Source organism: Anas acuta, chromosome 20 (assembly GCF_963932015.1).
Source record: "Anas acuta chromosome 20, bAnaAcu1.1, whole genome shotgun sequence".
Lineage (NCBI taxonomy): Eukaryota > Metazoa > Chordata > Aves > Anseriformes > Anatidae > Anas > Anas acuta.
The window spans coordinates 7,730,997-7,751,913 of NC_088998.1; the positions used below are offsets into that span (position 1 = coordinate 7,730,997).

At 55.6% G+C, this 20,917-nt stretch overlaps 2 protein-coding genes across 2 annotated transcripts; both read right to left on the reverse strand.

Moving 5' to 3' along the window:
* Nucleotides 1-1,751: 1,751 nt before the first annotated feature.
* Nucleotides 1,752-6,590, reverse strand: EXOSC2 (exosome component 2). Its single transcript, XM_068656953.1, has 9 exons — nt 6,414-6,590; nt 6,232-6,333; nt 6,071-6,116; nt 5,580-5,669; nt 5,168-5,233; nt 4,931-4,999; nt 3,626-3,802; nt 3,320-3,448; nt 1,752-2,526 (listed from the first exon to the last, which is right to left on the reverse strand). The coding sequence occupies exons 1-9, from the start codon at nt 6,536-6,538 to the stop codon at nt 2,446-2,448; spliced, it is 885 nt and encodes a 294-aa protein (XP_068513054.1). The 5' UTR covers nt 6,539-6,590; the 3' UTR covers nt 1,752-2,445.
* Nucleotides 6,591-8,348: 1,758 nt separating this feature from the next.
* On the reverse strand, nt 8,349-17,087 carry PRDM12 (PR/SET domain 12). Its single transcript, XM_068656952.1, has 5 exons — nt 15,415-17,087; nt 14,385-14,575; nt 13,426-13,581; nt 10,118-10,229; nt 8,349-9,068 (listed from the first exon to the last, which is right to left on the reverse strand). The coding sequence occupies exons 1-5, from the start codon at nt 15,626-15,628 to the stop codon at nt 8,686-8,688; spliced, it is 1,056 nt and encodes a 351-aa protein (XP_068513053.1). The 5' UTR covers nt 15,629-17,087; the 3' UTR covers nt 8,349-8,685.
* Between the last annotated feature and the right edge of the window lie 3,830 nt (nt 17,088-20,917).

Sequence of the window (20,917 nt, forward strand, 5' to 3'; positions counted from 1 at the left end):
CTTGCTGCAGAGACACCAGCTCCCTTTTCCTGAGATTCACGCTATCAGAACCTGGCACTGTCTCACCTTGCAGGTCTGACAGCCCACAATTGAGAGCACTTCTACCACATTACTGACGGTGCTTTCAAGAGCCTCGTACCCCACCCCCAGATCCTTCCTGACCTGTTAGATGCCTGCAGAGAGGTTGCTGAAGGACAGAGGAACATTTTGCGTTCATCTAAGAGATCAGCAGAACCATTTCCAGGTATCAGATCTCTCTGGGAGGTGGTGCAGTACAGTCTCTTCATCTTTTTTTGCCCTTTACCTGGCATAGTTAAGTAGCAGAGACAAAAAGAGTGCTACTGGATGAAATACAGATAACTCAATAGCCTTCAAAAATGCTTTCCGAAAAGGGAACATCAGACACTATCTCATTGCCTGTACATCCCCATAGATGCCTCACAGCAGAAACCCCAGTCTCCCCAACTAGTAGTAAGATAAACAGCTGCTACACTACAGCAGAGGGATAGAAAAAAAAAAGAAAAAAAAAAACAAAGGTATTTTTCTAATTGGAAGATGCAGAGACTGCTGAAGCTTTCGTTCTCTGTGCTGTTCCCATCCATGCTGATGCAGATAACGCTGGTAGCAGCTTTATATACAGACCCGAAAATGCCACCATCAGGCTTTAGTCTTCAACCTTCCCAAGTCATCTTGAGGATGCAATTGTTCTCACATTTCCTAAGGAATCCTCGCAGAACTCAGAAATAACCAATTCCTGGATTTTGCATGGAATGTTCCACTGACACAGCCCCAGGAATTTAAGTACGATTTCACAGAGGCAGCAAGGGCTGAAGTTTGAGTTTTGCAGCAGCAGAATGGATTACCCATGTCCTTGCTTGTCCTTAGCCACTGAGCTCCATAATGCTCTACTAAGTGTTTAGGTAGCAGCGCTGGTGGCAGAGATCCAGCCCTTGTTATTTGGAAAGAAATGAGGCAAAGCTGCTGAAGATTACTACAAACATGATCTGAAGCTGCCACCTAGTGCTTACTCTGGACCACAGGCAGAGCAGTCTGCACCAGATGAAAAGCAAGGAAGGATATTTCTTGTTCCCAGGAAAAGAGTGAGCACTTTTTTTTTTCCTTTTGCCTGAGGCAAGCATGAGAACTTGAAACATTAAGATTAGATTCAGGGGGAATTGGGGTAGACTTTTTGATTTTTCATCCTTTTTAACAACTGTAACATCGTAGTGCAAGCAGCTCTAATACAAAACAAATATATTTATAGACACACACAATACACATATAAAACCAACAGTTCTAATACAGCAGAGATCTGACAGGACATCAAAATAAAAGCATCACGTCCATTCTATACAGGGAAAGCGAGTGACAACATCTGGCTCAGCATGCCCACCTCTAACCAAGGTCCTCAGGCCAGTGTCTTGCTAGGCTCCCTGCCTCCCCCAGCCCTGACACAGCTGCACAACTCACCTTTCCACGGCATCTTGCAGTGAAGCAATGTTGAGAGAAAGCCACTGTGAACAGTGCCAGGCAATCTACTTACACACTTACCCTGCCTGGAAGACGTGCTGATGATGAAGGTCAAGTTCTGGTTTTAGGGATGAAGAGCAACGGTGGAAGGGGAGGCACCAGGACACTGCAACCATTCCAAGTGTCCTGGCACAAGGAAACTTAAGCCAACTGTAGTTCTCTAGTTAGACCAAATTCATTCTGGAGGAGGATAAACCAATGCACACGCTCCTGAACAAAAAATGTTTCAAAAAAATTTATTGAAATACAAAATATTGAATAGAAAACAATAACAGAGCCTCTTCAGAGGACGAGCTTGCCACATCAGGCATATAAAAGGGACTGGCAGGATGCACACAGACTGAGAAGACACTGCTTGCCTATCGCTACCTGGGACATGCGGACAGCCACGTCCAGTCTCAAACCCTTAAGACATATAAACCATGAATATCTAAACCCACAATGTGGTTAGATGCTCCTTTCCTCTAAGGACTTGTACTTTTTATTTTCTTTCTTTGAGACTGCAAAACTCTAAGTCAAAAGGACAAACTGGCAGATCTGCGTTACAATAAAGAAAAATTAAAAACAATTTAAAAGCCTTTGGGAAGGAAGAAACCAATCACAAAACACATCCCTTCCTCTCTATTGTTCAACACCAAATTCAGGGGCACTAGACACAGCAACAAGGTATGTTCCCGTTGTATCTGTGTCTTCATAAAGGTCAGATATGTACTGCTGTACTAAAAGGCTACTGTACTCCAGTACTGTTCAGTACTATGGTACTAAAAGGACTCAGGAGGTATCCAAGGAGTTAAAATGAGCAATTTTGGTAATTTCTGAAGTATGGAATGAATGCCTGGGACTAAAACACTGAAAAAAAAAAATACTGAGGATCAAAAGCTGCCATGGTGGGGCTTCAAATAACCGCTTCTGACACTATCCCTCCAGATCCAACAGCCTCTGCCGGGTTTCCAGAACAATCTCCTCCATCACCTCTGGTTTGAGAATATCCTTGATCTGGAGTGGAAAGAAGAGTAACATTGGCACCAAAGAACAACTACTACCATCGCACTCCAAGTTAACTTTGCCAGCCTATGATTTCATATAAAGACCGTAAGAAATCAAAAAAACTAACAACTCCCAACCTTTACTGAAGGCCATAAACCAGTATTTGGGAAGGGAAAAAACATCTTAACCAGAAGTAGAGTTCAAAAGAACACCCCATCTAGCTGCGTGTACTGCCACTGTGGATGACAGAAAAAGCCACTTCAGATCTTAGCCATTTATGACAGGAGAACTGCTAATGACTGTCCTGGCAGAACCTACAAACTCACGGAGCAAAGGTGTGCAACAGCAAGAGCTCAAACTGAGGGAGCATTCAGCATGTGCAGAATTGCTATAAACAGAAGGCCAGTCTCTGTATGATACATGATGTTTGCTTTTTCACTTGTTCTCAAACTGCACCTTAAGACTCATGCAAACTCTAAGGCAATGCTGTTTTCACAGGGATCACAGATGGTCCATAATCCTACCCAGCAAGAGATAAACAACACGTATCTAAAAATTAACTATTTCTCTATAGAAATAGGTGGGCTTTGCCAGAGCCAGAACCCTTCAAACTATTCCTGAAAGTGTCCCAAAGCAATTTATGTCATGTGTAAGGGGGAAGTTCATATTATCACTCACTACAAAATCCTTTGGAAAGATAAAAAGCCCTACCACATAACTTATTAACTTCACAGCAACTGATACAGCCTTTCCAATCCCTCCCCAGAGTGTGGAATAAAGTATACAACACTGGCTTTTGTACCTGATGAGAAAGGGATGCCTCATAGCAATACAGGATGCTAGTGTCAAAGAGCATCATCTTCTGAGTAGCCAGAGCCACAATGCAGTTTCGGAGCCGTGAGATCACCTCCCGGTCAGACAAGGGAACTGGCTGAGGAAGGACAGACAAAAAAAGAGATGAATACACAGGAAAATAATGCAAACCTACTGTAAAAAACTAAAACCCATTTCTTGAAAGCCTCAAGTTATTGATGTGCCTCTTGGACCACACTGAACTAGCAAAGCACTGCTGGTAGAACAAGGTTTGTCATCCTCCATGTCCTCTCACCTCTAGGTTGGTGGTGAAGCCCCCTGCCTCTTCATCTTTCTGCTCCGTGGTTGGGTAGATCCAGATGAAACCGTTGTTGCCGAGGATCACAGATGCACCACAGGGCAAGTCGTGGAAGTGAGTCTTCTGGCGTTTCACAAGGGAGGGCGAGACCTGAACGAGCACACCCTGGCCAAGCTGCAGAAGAGACCACGATACTCAGCCCGAGACATGAGCCACCACGGGTAACATCAAGTCACTGGCATGCACTCCATTTTTGGGCTAAGAACTGACCAGTTTTAACATCCTTTCCTGTGAAACAGTGAATATAAAACCTGCCTGCCTCTGGGAGTGCTGGGAGGATTAGCTAATGCCTGTGCAGTCCTTTGAAGATGAAGAATACTCTAAGTGCTTAGCACAAATGTTAATAATATCTCGATCGTAACTAGACATCAACCATTCCTGCAGAAAAATGAGGACTGAGAGGCCCAATTTAGAAGAACACTTTCCCTCTTAATCCAGTCGCTGTCCTTCACCCTTTGTGCAATAAGCACACTTCGCTTTCATCTTTTAAGTGCTAATACCCTCGGTCTAGTAATCCTGACTGCAGCCTGCGCTCCAATGGCCCCTTGGCTTATTTCAATGCGCAAAACCAGAGATAAATGCCGACTGCGTAAAGCCTAAAATAGAGCCCTGGAGTGAGAAACAAGTCACAGGGGCAATGACCTGCAGAAGAGCAACGATGAAGTTTGAGCCAGAAGATTTTTCTCCCTGGGTTTCTGCTCCCAAGCAGCTAGTGGGGGAAAACAGGACTCACAAGCCGTAACAGTGACAGCAGCAGCTCAAAACGCACGCTCTCTGCATTGGGGAACTCCACTTTGTGCTCCAGCGTGGGAGCTAAGCTTCTTCCTAACCTGCACAAATGGGTTATAACACCTTGTTCTTCTCCAGAGCTTTTCTTAAATATCTCCCCAAAAGTCCAAATTGTGCTTTGGCTGTATCGTTACCTTGATATAAATCAAATAAATTCTACTGACATGGATAGAGTTGTGTTATATTTAGGAAAGGCTTGGCCTTCTAACACAGGACCACTAGCCTAGCTATAACTCTCTGATATCCTAAATAGTACCCTTCACCAGAGCTCTCCCCAAAGGGAGATCTCTTTTTTTCCACCCTTCTCATACCCCTCTTTTTGTAGCAAGCAGATGCCATCAGATAAAAAGCTCTAAACTGCTGCCAATTCCAGCCAGTTATGCCGTTTGGTAAACTCTTCAAAGCCAAATTGAACAAAACTAGGCCAAGACCAAGTGCTTTTGAGCAACTTACCTTCCCGTATTTCAGACTCCGGGTGTGCAGCGATACAGCCCCATCAGAGAACACAGACTGGACCTCTGCCTGTCAGGACAAGTCAAGGAAACAAGCTCCCTACTGCTGCTCAGTGCCAAGAGCAACTGGCTGCCCACAGCAGAGAGCTCTCCGTGTATCAGCCAGGCTGGCCGAGGTCTAGCTGTTCCCCCTGTGCCCCCTGACTCTTCTGTTTGAGTACAAGCAGTGCAAGGATACACTGATGAGGTCCCCTTCCTGCAGATAGTCCCTCATTGCAAGCTCATCTTCTGCCGATCTCCTTCTCTGAAAAGAACAATGACAGAAAAGTTACACATCACTCAGAATTAGAGAACATTAATTAATACCTACACTAGAGGGGGGAACATCTCTTTAGGATGCTGTGAAAAACGCAATCTGGTCACCAAGGGAAGTCAGATAAACTGGTCAGCACACCTTTAAATCATGGAAGTGTTTATGTCCAAATAACCCTAAAAGTTGAAGTTTATTAGAGCACTGCAGACTCTCCTGCAGGCACAAAAAAAAAAACAACACTACTCGTGTGCTAACTGTGGGAAGGGCTCCAGAGCTTCCTGCTGCGAAAACAGAAGAAGACAGGGCTCTGGCACGTCTCTGCACAAACTGCACTCACCAGTTCCCCACCAGGTAAATTCATAGACGACAGCAACAAGACTGAATCTAGCCTGGAATTGGTTTCCACTTTCCATCGTTTCTGCTGAACCTGGAAAAGAAAAGTTCTATTGCTGTACACTCAGAAAACGAGAAAGGTCTTCAGTGCCTGACAGCTTCACACTGAAATGCCACGAGCAGCGACGTGACCACGACATCCCACCCCAGGGCCTGCACAAGTGCTTCCACCAGCACTGAGACGAGCAGGAATTGAGACAGCACTGCAGCCTACTTTTAGCTTCACCTTTTCGAAAAAACACATGCTAACAGTGCTTCAGTAACCAAATATATTCTTCTCTGTTCTCGGTATGGGTTTTATTAAGTTCTTTTTAGACTGAAGGAGCATCACATCCAACCCTGCAGCACTCAGCTGTCCCGCAGCGCCAGGCACCACAACGCCCAGACACCAACACGCTTTTAGGAGCCCCCTAAAACCGCGCCTGCAGGCTTTACCTCCGTGATCCTGCCAACCACGATGTCGCCGACTTCACCGTTGTACCTGGCGGGGGCACAGACAGCAGTTTATTCGTTATTAATCCCATCTTTCCCCACAGCAACCACCCGCACCTTGCCTCCCGCACCACCCACGCCGTAGCCAAGCCTGAGGCGCTCACCTGGTCTTCAGCGCCTTGACGCACACCAGCTTGTTCACCCTCTCCACAGCACCGGCCACTGAGGCGATCAGCTTCTCCTCATCCACGTAGGTGCCATGGCCCCTGTGGAGAAAGCAGGCACATGAAGACAGCCCCGCACCGGCCACCCCTCGCCTCCCCGCCGCTTGCCCCCGCCTCCCCACCTCATGTAGCCCGTGTCCGTGGTGATGGTGTCCCCCGGTGCCACCAGGTGCTTCTCCTCGCCCCGCGACCCGCTCGGCGCCACCACCTTGCGGGCCACCGGCAGCCTCATGGTGACCGCCGCCATCTTGGGGACGGGCGGCGCGGCGACAGCTCCCCCTTCCACACGCGCCTTCCGGCCGCCATCTTGGCTGCTGGCAGAAAGCGGCGCGCCTGAGGCGTGGGCGCCGCCATCTTGAGTGAGGGCCGCGGTGAAGGGGGGGGGGGGCAGCGTCAGGTGTGGTGCCGCCTTCGTGCCGGGCGGCCATTTTGGTTGCTGGCACGACCGGGAGGCGGGGGCTTCACTGCGTTGGGATCGAAGGGGAGAGGGCGGCCATGTTTAGTGCGGGCAGGGCGCCTTCACCGCTGTGCCAGGCCTCTGAGGTGCTGAGGCGAGGGGGGGGGGGCAGCCCCAGCATGGAGAGCAGGGCCCCCAGGCTCTTAATTTCTGCTTATGTGTGTGTGTACATGCAAATTATTTCCCATTTTTTCAGAGACGATGCTGTTATCGGTTCCCAAGGTGAAATAAAGGCGCCAGGAACAGCTCCTCACACCACAAACCGCGGAGGTGCTGAGCACTGACAGCCCCCAAGTGAAAGCCTTGGCTTAAACGAGGGCTGAAGGATTCACCCCTGGCAGAGCTGCTCTAGCATTAAATAACACAATTGTGTGGAAGTTTTACGCACTTCCTTCAAACACCAGTCAGAGTCTCAGAGCTGCTGAGAAAATACAGAGAAGAGAAGCCAGGGCTGACCTTCCCTGAATGCTTCGCTTCCTCAGGACCAAAATCAAATATTTCAAGCAAGGCTTGCACCTGTAGCCTGTACCAGCTGAAATACAACTATCATTTCAGAGAAGATATTAAAAGATATCAACAGTTTTTCTTCCAAACAGACTGTAAAGTGGAGGCAGCCCAACGAGTGCCACCCCATCTGTTACTAGCACAAACGCATCCCTTCTCTTTCGACCTGCAGAAGGGTTTTTGTTTCCCGGAGCCGACCTTTCCTCTTCTCAGTGCCTGGTCTAACACCCAGTGCTACATCTTTTTTGCCACTTAATTCCCTCACGTTATTTGAAACTTAACTCTTCCTGCCCACTACGTTCTTCCACCCAGCACGGAGCAAAAATAAAGCCCTCCAAACTATCCATCTTCTAAATGATAAATGTTCCAAGTAATTTTTATTTAGAATACAAGAGAGAGGTACAAATGTATTTACACTGTGTACATATACAATCAAATAATATATAATATCAAAGTTTTGTAAATAATGTTTTACATAAATATTTACAAAGTTAAAGTGACAGTTTTTTTTCTTTTTCCTTTTTTTTTTTTTTCGGAAGTAAAACACAGTTTGTGAGAACTTTATACACCTTAGACTTATAATTAAAATTAGAATACCTTCTTTCAAGCCTTATGATACACGGCTCCTCTCGCATGTGGCAGGACTCCAGAGGGCGCTTAGAGCTGTCCTTGGGGACGGAGCTGGCCCAGGGACGGGATTTCTGTCCCCAGAGGGCAGCAGAAGGAAACCCGAAATGTTCCCTCGGGGCTGCAGGGAGCGAGGGGCAGCGATGCTGGAGCAGCACCCCACAAAACCTGCCCGTGGCTGGGCATTCCCGGTGGGCACACAGCGCTGGGGGTGTCCCTTGGCTTGTCCCCTTCACCACGGCACCACAACCCCATCACCGTGGGCTGGAGGAAGGCAGGCAGTGGGGCTGAACGCAGCTTTGGGGGGAAACACGGCCGTTTGCTGAATCAGGGCTCCCCAGGAGGGAAATCTGTCCCTTGGGAAGGGCCAGCAGAGAGAAAGCTGGTGGCTCCAGCAGGGCCGTGCCACATCTCTCTGCTGGCCGCTTGCTGGGACAGTAAAAAGGGGCATGAAGGTTTTTTTTCTTTCTGTCAAATTATCTGTAAAACCCAGGCGCGATTCATCCAGGCATGGCCTCGAGGCTGCCCTCCTGTCGTGCACCAGCAAATCCACCGGACACCGTGCCCTGTGTGTTGAGGCACCATCCCCTGTCCCCCTGCCAGCCCCGGGGACAAGCAGCTCACCCTCGGGGAGCACCCCACGCACCCGGCGATGCTCCTAAATTCAAGCAGCTCACCACGCAAAGCAGCCCTGCCTCTGCCCCCCCCAGCTCTGCCAAGGGCTCCCGACTTCTTGCATGTCTCACCGCCAGTCTTTTGCCCGTTGGCAGCGGCTTTCCAAAAACCCCCGCCGCCGTGCCGGGGGCTCACAGCACCATGGTGGGGATGTGATGGGCCAGGGAGGCGGGATGGGGCACGGGCAGGGCAGGGGAATGAGCCTGCAGGGAGGCGTTGGGGGGCCGGTGACGGGCGCTTTTCTGGTGCGCCCGCAGCCCGGCGAGCTGGGAGTAGGCACTTTGGCAAACCTGGCACTTGTAGGGCCGCTCGCCGGTGTGCAAGCGGACGTGGTTGCGGAGGGTGGAGGACTGGCTGAAGCGGCGGTTGCAGAAGCGGCACACGAAGGGCTTGTCCAGGGTGTGGATGCGCATGTGGGAGCGCAGGTTGCTGCGGGAGTTGAAGCCGCGGTGGCAGATGACGCAGCGCATGCGCCCGGTGGTGCTGGCCCCCGTCTCCACCGCGTGGAAATCCTCTGGGGATGACAGATGCAGTGGTCAGGCGCTGCCCTCTCGGGCTCACCCCCATTCCCGAGTTGCCCGTGGCGCTGGCTGCCCTAAATCACCGCCCCGTGTGCCCTCGCTGGCTCTCCCCTGCCTGCTGTGGGTGCCCGCGGGCGGACACAACCAGCCCCGGCACGGCAGGACCTCAGGCTGGTGTTTGTGGATTTGGGATGGGGACAGAGCTGGGAGCAGGCTGACCCCAATTAAGGTGAGGGGGATGCTCAGGCTGACCCGTCTCCCCTGCAGAAAGGATTTCACACGGGATGCGCTTTCCCCTTCCTTTGGCTACCTCTCATTTCTCCTGCACCTACGTGGCCAAAGCAGCCAGGAGCAGAGAGCAGGGGTGACGGGAGGGTGACGGGGAACTGCCAGCAGTGACCTGCCTCAGTCCCAGCTTCACCCCGTACCCTGCTGGGCTCTGACCCTTCTCACACAGAGCAGGGAGTACTGAGGGGCTCGGCTCCAAGCCCAGCACCCCAAAAGGACCCTCTGCCTACCCATAAATGAGCGCCCTGGGGAACCACTGAAACAGGCAGAGTGAAAGCCCAGGGAAGGAAAAGTCTGCGTTGGTAATTTGGGTAAAAAACAGCTTGTGCTGCTAAAAGCAGAGCAGGAAAATAAATGACTGCATCCCAGCCTCTCGCAGTGCATCAGGGCTCCTTCCTCCCTGCTCAGCAGTCACTGGTTGCAGCACCAGCACCAGCCAGGGACAAGTCGGCACGGAGAGGGTCCCCAAATCCCAGGGACCTGCCCCAGCTGCATGGCTCTGTCCTGGGGGAGATGGGCGCTGCGTTACAGCCAAGGCAGATCAGCCTCTGCTAGGAAGATCCTGGGGCTAGGGAGAGCTGCGTGGGGTTGTGTGCCCAGCACGGGGCGTGCTGTGCTCCTCCATGGTCCCTGTGTTTGTCCCCTGAGAGCTGAGGGGTCCCTGCCCCACGCCCACCCCTGTCCTCAGAGCTGGGGATGGGGTGAGCAGAGAACGAGACTGATGCCGTGCCCGTGTGTGTGTGATGTTACTCACCATGCTTGTTCTTCTTCTGCTCCTCTTCCAGCCCCGGCACGCCCGGGATGCCCAGGAAGGTGTTGTGGGAGTTCCCGTACCAGACCAGCAGCTCCTGATCCGGAGGAATCATCTGGAGACAGACAAACAGACGGGGCTGTCGGGATGGGGCGGCTCTACCCGCATCCTCAGCCGGTCACCGCAGACCCCGCTGGCCGTCCCCACCCCTAAAACATCCCGCTGCCATCAGGTCCTGGGAGGAAGGTGACATTTGGTGACCTGGCAGGGACAGAGCACAGCCCCTGTGGGTCCCTGCAGCTCAGGGAGGTGAGGGCGCAGCGGCACGGGGAAATGGTTCTGTTCCCTGGAGCGAGCAGCCAGCAAACGGCGCCCAACCTCGCCACGCAACGCAGCCCTGGGTGGGAGCACGGATGCGCTCACACCAGAGCAAATCCACAAGGCAGCACCAATAACAAATAACCCTAAAAAAAATTGTATTTTTTTCCCTTGCAGGTTCCTAGTGTTGAGAAACTGATCTAGAAACAGCCCGCTGTTGCAGAGGTCGGCTTTCGATATGCAGAGTGATTCAAGAAAAGCATCATTTCCACGAAACACAGATCTGAGATCACCAGAGCACTGAAAATGTGCCTCATTTGAAGCACCGGGAAGCAGTGGCAATCGGGTTCCATATCCTTAAGCCTCCCTCTGCGTAAGGACCTCACTGGGGCTGCGGAGCGAGAGGCTGAGAAGGAGAAGCCGATACCGCTTCCCCTCCCAAATTCGTGCTGTTTCTCTGCATCATTTTCTCTTAACAGAAAGTTAATTGTTTTTAATATAAACAAATAAAATATTGCTGGAAGGATAAAGTATATGTGCATGGTCTGCTGCTGCACATGCCAGCAGCTCATCCATGTGCATACACCCCAAAACAATTTAAATTACCCCCAAAGAACCTCGTGGCCTTCAGATAGAAGGGCAAAGCTCAAGGCCCTCACCCTATTTTCCAGTATTTTCCAGTATTTTCCTGTATTGTACTTTCCAACTTGGAATTGCTGAGGGAGAGGATGGGAAAAGCAAACCAGCGAGTAAGGGCAGGAACAAGCAAAACCGCATGAAAATACAAATGCTGGATGGTGAGGAAGGCACCCAGTAAGCCCAATGTTTTGGCAGGCAGGTGGAAAAGGAATCCTAAGAGTCACCCTGCTGGGGTCCCGGCACAGCGGGGCCGGACGGCTTGCTGGTGCTGGGTTGGGAAGTGGGGGAACCACCGGGGCTGGTGGGGCTCGGGGGGTGGCGGTGCCCTTGCAGGTGCCTGCTGCTGGCTGAGGGCACCACCAGGAGCAGGTGACGTTCACCTGCCCTGCCCTGATGAGGTCTCGGTGCTGGGTTTGCAGCGGGGCGAGGTGGGTGCTGGGGGGGACACGAGGCTGCGAGGGCAGGGGGCTCGCTCCCGTCTGAGTCGCTGCGTTTGTGCGACGCCGAGCTAGGGGATTAGCAAGCAGGGAGAGCCACAACAGGAAAAAATCTTGCTTTTTCTTTTCTTCTCGGCGCACAAACCCCAAGGAGTTGGAGCAAGCAGCGGGGTTTTGGGCCGCAGGGGTGTGCGTGCTCATGGGCGTGCTGTCCTGGCACCGATGGGAACGGGGAGCCCGCGAAGGAAGCAGCCCCTCAAACTGCCACCCAGCTCCTCGGCCCCTCGGAGCTCCCCTTCCCCACTCCCTCACCAAGAAAGCCCCAGCCCCTTCCCCTCCCCATGTGGCACCGGAGTCAGGCACGGGCACCTCTCACACCCACATCCCCATCACGCAGGGTTCAGCTCTCCACATCTCAACTTCACCGCCTGCGCTGAGGGAATTCAACTCCTCTGCTCCGGTGCCCAATGCTCCAGCCTGGGGGGCAGCGAGCCCGTGGATTTGATATCGCTGTGCAATAACCCTCTGCTCGCACCACCCAGATACTCATCTCACCTGCCCCACTGCCCTGCATAGGGAAGCCCGCAAGGGCTGACACACAGCCGCACCCCGAGCTACATCCCTCAAGATTTAATGAAAAAAAAAAAGCAGTTAAGCTAACGCCATGCCAGGCACAGCCGCCCACAAGAATATCAGCCCTTAAAGCCGGGCGCAGCTAAAAGCCTGCAAAGGGAACCCCAGGATGAGGAGAGCAGCACGGAGGTGCTCAGGGCTCCTGCTCGCAGACCCCGGTGAGACACGCACCCTCCCACAGCAGCAGCGGAGCTGTTCTTCCCTCACCCCACTCCTCGCCTTCCCCATCCCACTGCACCGATCCCAATCCCTGGTGCTGGCTCAGTGCAGGACTGGCCGTGGTCCTGCCCCACAGCCCTCCTGCTCCTCTGTCAGCCACCGCAGGAGCCCAAAGGATCGGGGGAGCTGCCCTTGCCTATGGTGCCCGCGGGCGCTCGCGCTCTTCCCAGCCGCGCTCCCTCTCCCCGCAGCAGCAGGAGCTGTCCCCTCGCACCGCTCTAAACCCATGTAGCTGCCCGCTGACATCTCCCCGAGCTCCTCCTGCAATGGGATCATTTTATGGGGACGTTGCGCACAAGCAGGGCTGGTGCCCACCATGGTGCCGCTGGCATGTATGGGCACGGGGACGATGCTGCTGGGGTAGCCAAGCGCTCGCCTCCATCCCAGCACCCGCAGCTTTCACCCTGCACCCTGGGGTGTCCCCGGGACCCAGCACCTGCCCGCACGTTGTACAGGAGCGTGAGGATGAGCTGGGCAGGATGAGGCCGGTGCCCACAGCAGGATGCCCGAGGCATGGCTGCAGCAGCAGCGGTGCCACTCCCTGCCCGGATCCCACAGCCCCGTCCTCCTCCTGCTCCATTTGCACCCGCAGCCGCTGCAACCCCCGGGTGAAAGCTGCAGAGCCAAGCGCAGCCAGCACCCGGCTCCAGGCACTCACAGAACCCCCAGGTTTTTCCCTGCTGCACTGAAGCAGGTTCTACACGCACAAAAATCCCATTTTTCAAGACAGCATCAAAACCCTGCTCCTGCCCAAAGCCCCAGCTGAGCCAGGATCGCAGCTCTTTTCACATTTTATGCCCCAAAACGAGCTTAGGCAGCGTTTGCTCTCCCTGTGCTCAGCACACCTCACCCCATGAGCCCACCAGAAGGGAACAGAGAAGAGAAGGGTGCTTCGCTGCTTCCCTGAAGCCCGCACAATGACATTTCCCTAAGGGTCTGGGTGCCCTGCGCCCCCACGGGTGCTCCAGCAGCAGCCCCACAGACAAGGGAAGGGACCTGCAGAGGTGGCTTCCCAGCGCCCCGCTCCCCTCCTGCAGCTCCCCGTTGCCTCCCGACCCCGCGTACCTCGATGGCCTTGTAGAAGATGCTGTTCCCGATCTGCACCACCTCCAGGTTCTGCTCCTGCTCGTTCCGGGCACATTTGATGTAGGTCATCCAGCTGCGGTGGTCCTCCTGGCTGGCATCGATGAAGTACCGCACCGTGCCGTCCTCATTGAAGACCTGGGAGGGGACACACACAACGCTCGGTGGTCCAAGCCCCTCCACACGGGGATCGCGGCGCTGGGGGATGCTCTGGGATCACGTCCCCGGCTGGGGACAAGCCCCAAAGCAGCACGGCCTCGGGGCTGAGACCCTACAGGCAGCCAGGAGCTGCTGCCTCCGGACAGGAGGTGCCCGGCCCCTTCCTAATCGTGGTGCTGGGTGGGCACGGCTGGTTCTCTGCCCAGCTCCCTGCCTCAGTGCCCCTTCTCAGCGGAGCCCAGCCCCGATGGGGCTGCTCAGCACCCTGCCACCACCTCGGGGGGAACGGGGTCCCTGCCAGAGCTGACCCTGCGGGAGGATGCGTTGTGGGGTGGCAAAAAATGCGAGGCGAGTTTTTACTCTGCATGAAATAATAATAATCATCGGTGCAAACCTGGCACTGGGTGAAACCAAAACACTGAGCAAAACCCTTTCTGCTAACAGTGATGTCCTGGCAGCTCGGATCACCCCAAAACCCATGGAGCAACCACACCGGGGCTGGGACAAAGCAGGGGATGGGCAGAGCCGGTTTCACCCACGGTGCACGCTGCAGGGAGCCTCCAGCCGGGCGTTTCACCCCAAACGGGGCAGGGCAGGGCAGGATGTGACCCCGCAGCGTGCGACACGAGCAACGGGGGCTTGGGGATGCTCCGAGGGTGGGCTGCAGGAGCCTCGCACCCACCCGCAGCCCCACGGGTCTCCTAAAGCAGCCTGCCCTGGGGACAGCCGGGGGAAACTGAGGCACGCCGAGCTGAGGACAAAGCCCCCCGGGGGGCCGTTACCTCCCACATGAGGTTGTTGTTCTTGCACAGGTCCACGTGCTCGGGCGAGATGACCCTGCCCGTGAAGGGCCCCATCTCCGTGCCCGCCTTGATCCACGTCTTGGAGAAGATGCCGAGCCCTTCGCCGGGGATGGAGCTCTGCGCGATGATCACCTCCGACGGCAGCACCAGGCTGGACAGCTTCTGCACCTCTGAGGACGGCGGCGAGAGGGGTCGCTGAGGGACCGGCCGCTGCCTCCCCCCGCACCCCAACGCGCCCCGGGGTCCCCCCATCCCCACCGGGGTCCCCCCATCCCCACCGCGCTCCCCCTCCTCCGAGCCCGGCTGCGCTGTCCCCGGGCCGGGGCTGGGGAGGGGGGCGCGGGGACCCCGGGCTGGCACCCCCAAAGCGCTGCTTTGTGCCGGGGCCGGGGTTTTTAAAGAGCCGGGAGGGTTCCTACAAAGCGCTACAAGGTTCCCCTCCAGGGCATTGAGCCGGTACCTGGGAATAGCGGCCCGGGCCGGGCGAGGGAGCGGGGCTGAGAAAGGGGGTTAAATGGTGTCTATTTCGGCCCATCCAGCAATTTGTCATGCCGTTAAAGTGATCTGCATTCATTAAACTCAAGTAGAAAGAAATTGCTAATTCTAAATTCATTAGTCCTTTAGGAATGCTGTAGCGGTACATTGTGCCTGAATGGCGCGGGGGCTTGTTTAAAAGGGCCCAGGAATTCCTCTTACAAAATGGGGAGATGAGATGGTTGACATATCGTGAATGGAAATGGAATTAGCCTTCACGGTAAATTAAGAGAGGAACAGAAATCCGAGAGGGAGGTGGGGGGAAAGGGAGCCGGGACGAGAGAAAAGACATTGTGCGGGGCCCTGAATGCGGCCGGGGGCGGCTCGGGGGAAAGCAGCGGCCCCGACCCCCCCTCCCCTACCCCCGCTCAGCCCCACGGCCGAGGTGGGAACTTTCTCGGGTCAAACCCGAGTCAAAAAGCGGCCGGCGGCGAAGCCCCGACGGCGGCTGCGGCGGCGGGGGCCGGGCACTCACCTCCGGAGAAGGACTGAGCCAGGACCTCGGCCGTGAAAGCGGTTTTGGGGCCGCTCTTCTCCTCGAAGAGCTGCTCGCCCAGCACGTTCCTCCAGCGGCCGTAGAGGAAGCTGTGCAGGATGTCCGACGTGATCACCTCGGCCAGGGCCAGCCCCTGCGGCTTCAGCCCGGGTTTGAGCACCAGGGCTTCGGCGGGCAGCACCGAGCCCATCATGGGGGCGAGGAGGCGGCCGGGCTCCGTGCGGCTCGGCGGCTCCCGCCCGGCTATATATGAGCTTCATTGACCCTCCTAATTGGTTATTAATGACCTCCCTGACGTTTGCCGGAGAGACTGGGGCTGCCGGAGCGAGGCGAGCCGTCGGAGCCCCCCTCCCCTCCAGCCCTCCCCTCCCCGGGGGTGGGGTGGCTGGAGGGAGGGACACGGCGCTCACACACTCACACACACACACACATACACACATGGACACGCTCACACACACACGGACACGCTCACACACACACGGACACGCTCACACACACCCACATACAAAGCACACACCTATAAATTCATACACGGACACGCAGACACACGGACACACACGTGTGCGCACCGATGCGCACCCCTATGCGCCCATACGCACCCCTATACCCACACACACACACACGTACGCACACACACACACACCCCGGATTGTCCCCCAAAAGCCCCCCAAAAGCCGGGAGCAGGACCGGACCTCGCCGTCGGGCACGGCTCGATTCGGTTCTGCTCACTCCGGTTCGGCTCCGGCTGCTCCCAGCCGCTGCCGGCGCTCGTTTTACGCGCAAAACTCGGTGTTTTGGGGCCGCGGCTCCACACAACGAAATCCGCGCCCCCGATGCCCCCAGACTCGGTTTCTCGGTGCTGTTTGGTCCCTCTCGGCCCCGGCCAACGGGCAGAGCCCCGAGGATCGGTCCCGGCCCCCCCCCCGAGTGGGTCCCGGGGAGCTGCGGCCACCCGCACCCCCGGCTCGGCACCGGCGGCCCCGCTGCGCCTTTGGGGAGCGACCCTCGGGGGGGTCCGCGGTGCCCGGTGCCAGCCCTAATACTGCGGGCCGGGACCCCTCTGTGCCTCCCCTAAAAAAAATCAGGAATTGGTCCCCAAAGCCGAAGCGGGGACAGCTCAGCCGGCCCCCAAATGCGTGTCCTGGGGGGGATTTGGGGACCTTGTGCCGCGGGATAGGGGCCGCGGACCCCGGCCCTGTCCCCTCCCCGGCCCGGGTGCGGCTGCAGCATCACCGGGGCTCGGCCCCCGCAGCACCCCCATCTCTGTACCCCAAAATATTCCCCGGCCCAGCCGCGGGGCTCACACTGCCACCCCCTCTCCGCCAGCCTTTGGGCACCTCGCAGCCCCCGGGGGGGTCCCCACAACCGCGACCCTCCCTTCCCCGAGGGCCCGCGGCTTTGCTGGCTCAGCAAAGGGTTAATCTTCGCTGGATTTAAACCCAATCCTGCTGTGTCGGAGCTTAGAGCCCTCTCCTCAGCCTTGTTCTTTTGATTTTCATGGGGACAAGGGGCTGCAAAGGGCTGGGCCGGGAGGTGGGGGGAGAAGAGGACGGGCCCCCAAATTCCTCAAGCACTCAGAGCCCGGCTCCCGCACCCCAAACCCAGGGAGAGGGCGAGGCACGGCCGCCCCCAGCCCCTCCGGGACCCCACAGCCTCCGCACCCCAGGGCCCCTAGCAGCACCCCCGGAGGGCATTTTATAGGGTGAGCCCCTCGGGCGGCTTCTCCCCTTGCTGGGCGTTGCGAAAGCGATCTTACAGCCCAGGTGCAGCCGCTTATTCCTATCAACCCACCCAAGAAAAGGTGCAAACGGCAGGAATCAACCCAAATTTTTGGTTACCGGAGACGTTTGCCCGGAGAGGGACAGCGCTCTTCCTAGACAGGGAGGGTTAATAACCCGCCCAGGACTGGTTCGGGTTTTCATGGACGTAAATATAAGTTTATTTCGGTTTTCTGCATTTTGAGCGTAGCGAGCCGCCAGCCCGCATCCCAGGCTCGCTCCGCAACGCATCAGGTGGAAGCTCCCAGCACACGGAGCGCTCCGGCTGCTGAGAGCCGGCCCCGCGGACCGCCTTTATTTTTTTTTCCAGGAACCACATCAACCCTCAAATTGTCCCGTGATAAAAAAAAATAATAATAAAATAAAATAATAAAATAATAATAATAGCAACAAAAAAAAAATAGATGCCCGTAAAAACCCGCGGCTCCCGTGCGCGCTGCGCTGCCGCCCCGCTCCCGGCCGCGCTGGGGGGTGCGGGGGGGCTCGGGGAGGGTGGCGATGGAAAAAGGTGGGAAAAAAAAAATCCTCCCGTTTTGTGAGGGGCTTTAAATATCCCCAGCTGTTTCCCAAACCTCCTTCCCAGTCGTAGGAAGGTGCTTTGCCCCCCCCTCCCTCCCCTTCTCGTTTCTCTTTTTTTAATATCGCAGCTATCCCTCCTTTTTAACATTTAAGAGGAAACAAGTTTAATATTCATGGCTGTTAATAGAGAAGGGCCATTATCGCCGCCCCATTGTTCTGAGCCCCGCACAATGCTGCTTGTATTTTCATGTGTATATTCCCAAAGTTCCTTCTGAGCGTTTAGTGAGCACTTTAATATTCATGGGTGTTAATAGAGAAGCCCTCAGTATATTGGCATATTGTTGGGAGGTGTACATATTGGTCTGACTTTGAATAGCCACAGTCCTCTTTTCTTTTGCTCTGTTTTGCAGGGTTGATGGGCCAGGAGTAAATGGGCATTTTTCCCCCCCGTCTCCCCCTTACAGAGAGAACATCTTTATTCCAGTCCCAGACTTTCTGGTTTCCCATTCAGGACCCTCAGAAATAATGTCAGGCAGAAGAAAAGTGGAGCAAATCAATCTTTCATGGTCTTTTTGAGACCAATTTGACATCCATGGACTCTTCTTTTCTTTCACAGCCTACAAGGGGATGGTCAGGATCTGGACAAGGTTGGGGTCTGATGAGGGGAGACATGGGATCATAATGCAGCAAAGAGAGAAAAGAAAAGCAAAACAAGAAAAGATTGCAGGGATGGGGTGATGGAGGAAAAATGAGGGTGAATGACAGTGCAAGAAAGGAGATTAGAGCCCAGCAGCTGCTTTTTGGGGGGTGGGGGGGAGGGGGGAGCTCTCTCCCCTCTTCCAGCCCTCCGCATGAATAGGATTTGAACAGAGCTGAGATTGATTTATAGTTATTGCAGTTGAACATTTATTGCTCTTAAAGAGTGGCGGGGAGAAAAGAGAGAAAAGGGGTTTGAAAAGCTCCTTTCTGTATTAAAGAGGTATCAAATGAAGACTGCTGAGATAATATACAGTGGCCAATGGGAATTTGATTTGCTTTAAAATTTAACTCTTGTGGGGCCGCAGCTGACGGCCGCGCTGGGGAAGGCTCCGGGCTCCGCGGGCGCGCAGGGAGCGCGGGGCCGGCGCTGCCGGGGCCCGGAGCCCGGGGGGGGGGGACAGGTCCCGGCCCTGGGGGGGGGACAGGTCCCGGCCCGGGGGGAGCCCCCTTTCGTTTGCCCAGCGCTGCCGAGTGCCCGGCTTCATCGCAAAAATCTCCGGGCGGCTCCGCGCACGGCTCGGGGACGGCAGCAGCGGCGGAGTTGTTTTTATTTCTTAGTGATAATAACAGATACGTGTGTGTGTATATAAATATATCTATTTTATTTTATTATTATTTTTTTTTTCCGCAAGGAGGGTAAAGGGAGAAGGGATGTAGAGCTCCGAGATAACCGGCGCGGGGAAGAGCCCTTTGCGGAGCTCTTTTCCTGCCCTGAAGCCGGAGGTTTCTCCTCTCCGGCACCAGAAACGCGATCGCAGCCGAGTCCCCCCGGGCGCAGAAAGGAGCCCATTGTTCAGAAGGGAGAAATACATTTTTAGCCGTGATTGAAAGCTCCCCTCTCGTTTGAACTCTAGAAGAAAGTCCCTGGCAGGGAAGAGCATCCCCCTCCCTCTGCCCCAACATCTGTTTGGAGCAATCCAGGCTCTAGGGCAGAGCCGGGCTCTGCCCCCTCCCAAAGTCATTAAAAAGATATTAGTTGAGCTGAGAAAAGTCCAGCGCAGCCCCCGATCCGGAGCAGGGGGGGTGAGAATCATTAAAGACGATTTGGGATTTGCCAGCGCTAATACCAGCCGAGGGGACACTGAGGGGGGGCCGGGTAGAAAAGCCCCCCCCCGAGCAGCAGCCCCGCCGTGCCCCTCCCGCTGCCCGGGGTCCCGGTACCCATCGCCCGCTCCGTGCGCCCCTCCGAGGGGGCAAAAAGAGGGGGCGGCTGGAGGCAGCGAGAGCTGGGCTGGGAGCCCAGGAGGCTCAGGTGCTCCGGCCGCATCCCCTGCACCTCCACCGGCTGCAAAATGCCCCGGTAGCCGGAGGGAAGGGGGGCAGGGGGGGGGGGATCATTGCACCCCTGCGGGTGCCGGGGGGAGCCGGGGCAGGAGGGATCATTGCACCCCTGCGGCTGCCGCAGGAGCCAGGCGCCTCCGAAGTTGCTAAATGTGTCATTTATTAAAGCATTCAGGGGGCTTTTCTTTGGCGTTTGCTTGCAAACTCACAAAGGCCGAGCTGCTGTTTGGGGGTCTTTTCTGATGGAAAAAGGGCTCGGAGACCCCCGGCACAAAAGAAATCCTGGCAGTGCTTTCAATGGCCGGGACTCAATGAGGGGGACCCTGTGCGCAGCGGGCGGGGGCGAGGGGCCGCCCGGTGCTGCCTGAAAGGCAGGCCTGAATGTAATGGGGAGATCTGCGTTTATTTGTTGGGATCACATTTAATTAGCTTAGTACAACCCTTGAAAGACAAAGGGACCTCAATCTGGATCCAATCTGAAGCTCGTTTGGAGAGCGAGGGCTCCTGGAAAAGTCAAAAGAGAGAAAGGAGAAAGAAAGGGGAGGCTGGGAGAGAAAGGGGCTGGGGGCCCAGCCAGGTGACTGGCACGCGTGAAACAAGGGGGCCTTTTGGGCACAAGGCAGGGCTCAAAAGGGAGGGAGGAAAATAGCCTCTTCCTCAGGTTTTACCTACTTAAACCCCCTGAAGGGGCTGGAGCTGAAAAGCCTCAATAGGGGCTAAGGAGGCTGCAAAGCAAACAGCAGCGCTGGAGAGGCGGCTCCGGCCCTGCCGCGGCAGCAGTTGGCAGCACTCGGTTATGGGAATGTGCCCAAATGTTACCTGCGCCCGGCACGGCTCCCGGGGGGGGGGACACGATGGGGACAGGCGAGGGCTGGGGAGCCACAGCCCCCGGAGCCGTCCCCGCAGAGCTGGGTGGCAATGAGGGGAGCACGGTGGGCAGTGGGGGACCCAGGGGGTCTCCCCAGGGTGCGCCCCTCGCTCCGGGCAGCTCCTTGTGTCCCCTGGCCTCTCCTGCTGGGACACGGTGGCACGGGGCACATGCAGGTGGGTGGCACGGAGGAGGCACCGCCACCTCCCCAGGGGGAAACAGGAGAGTGGCCATCCCTGGGGTGGGGGAACATCCATGGAATGGAGCCGATAGGACC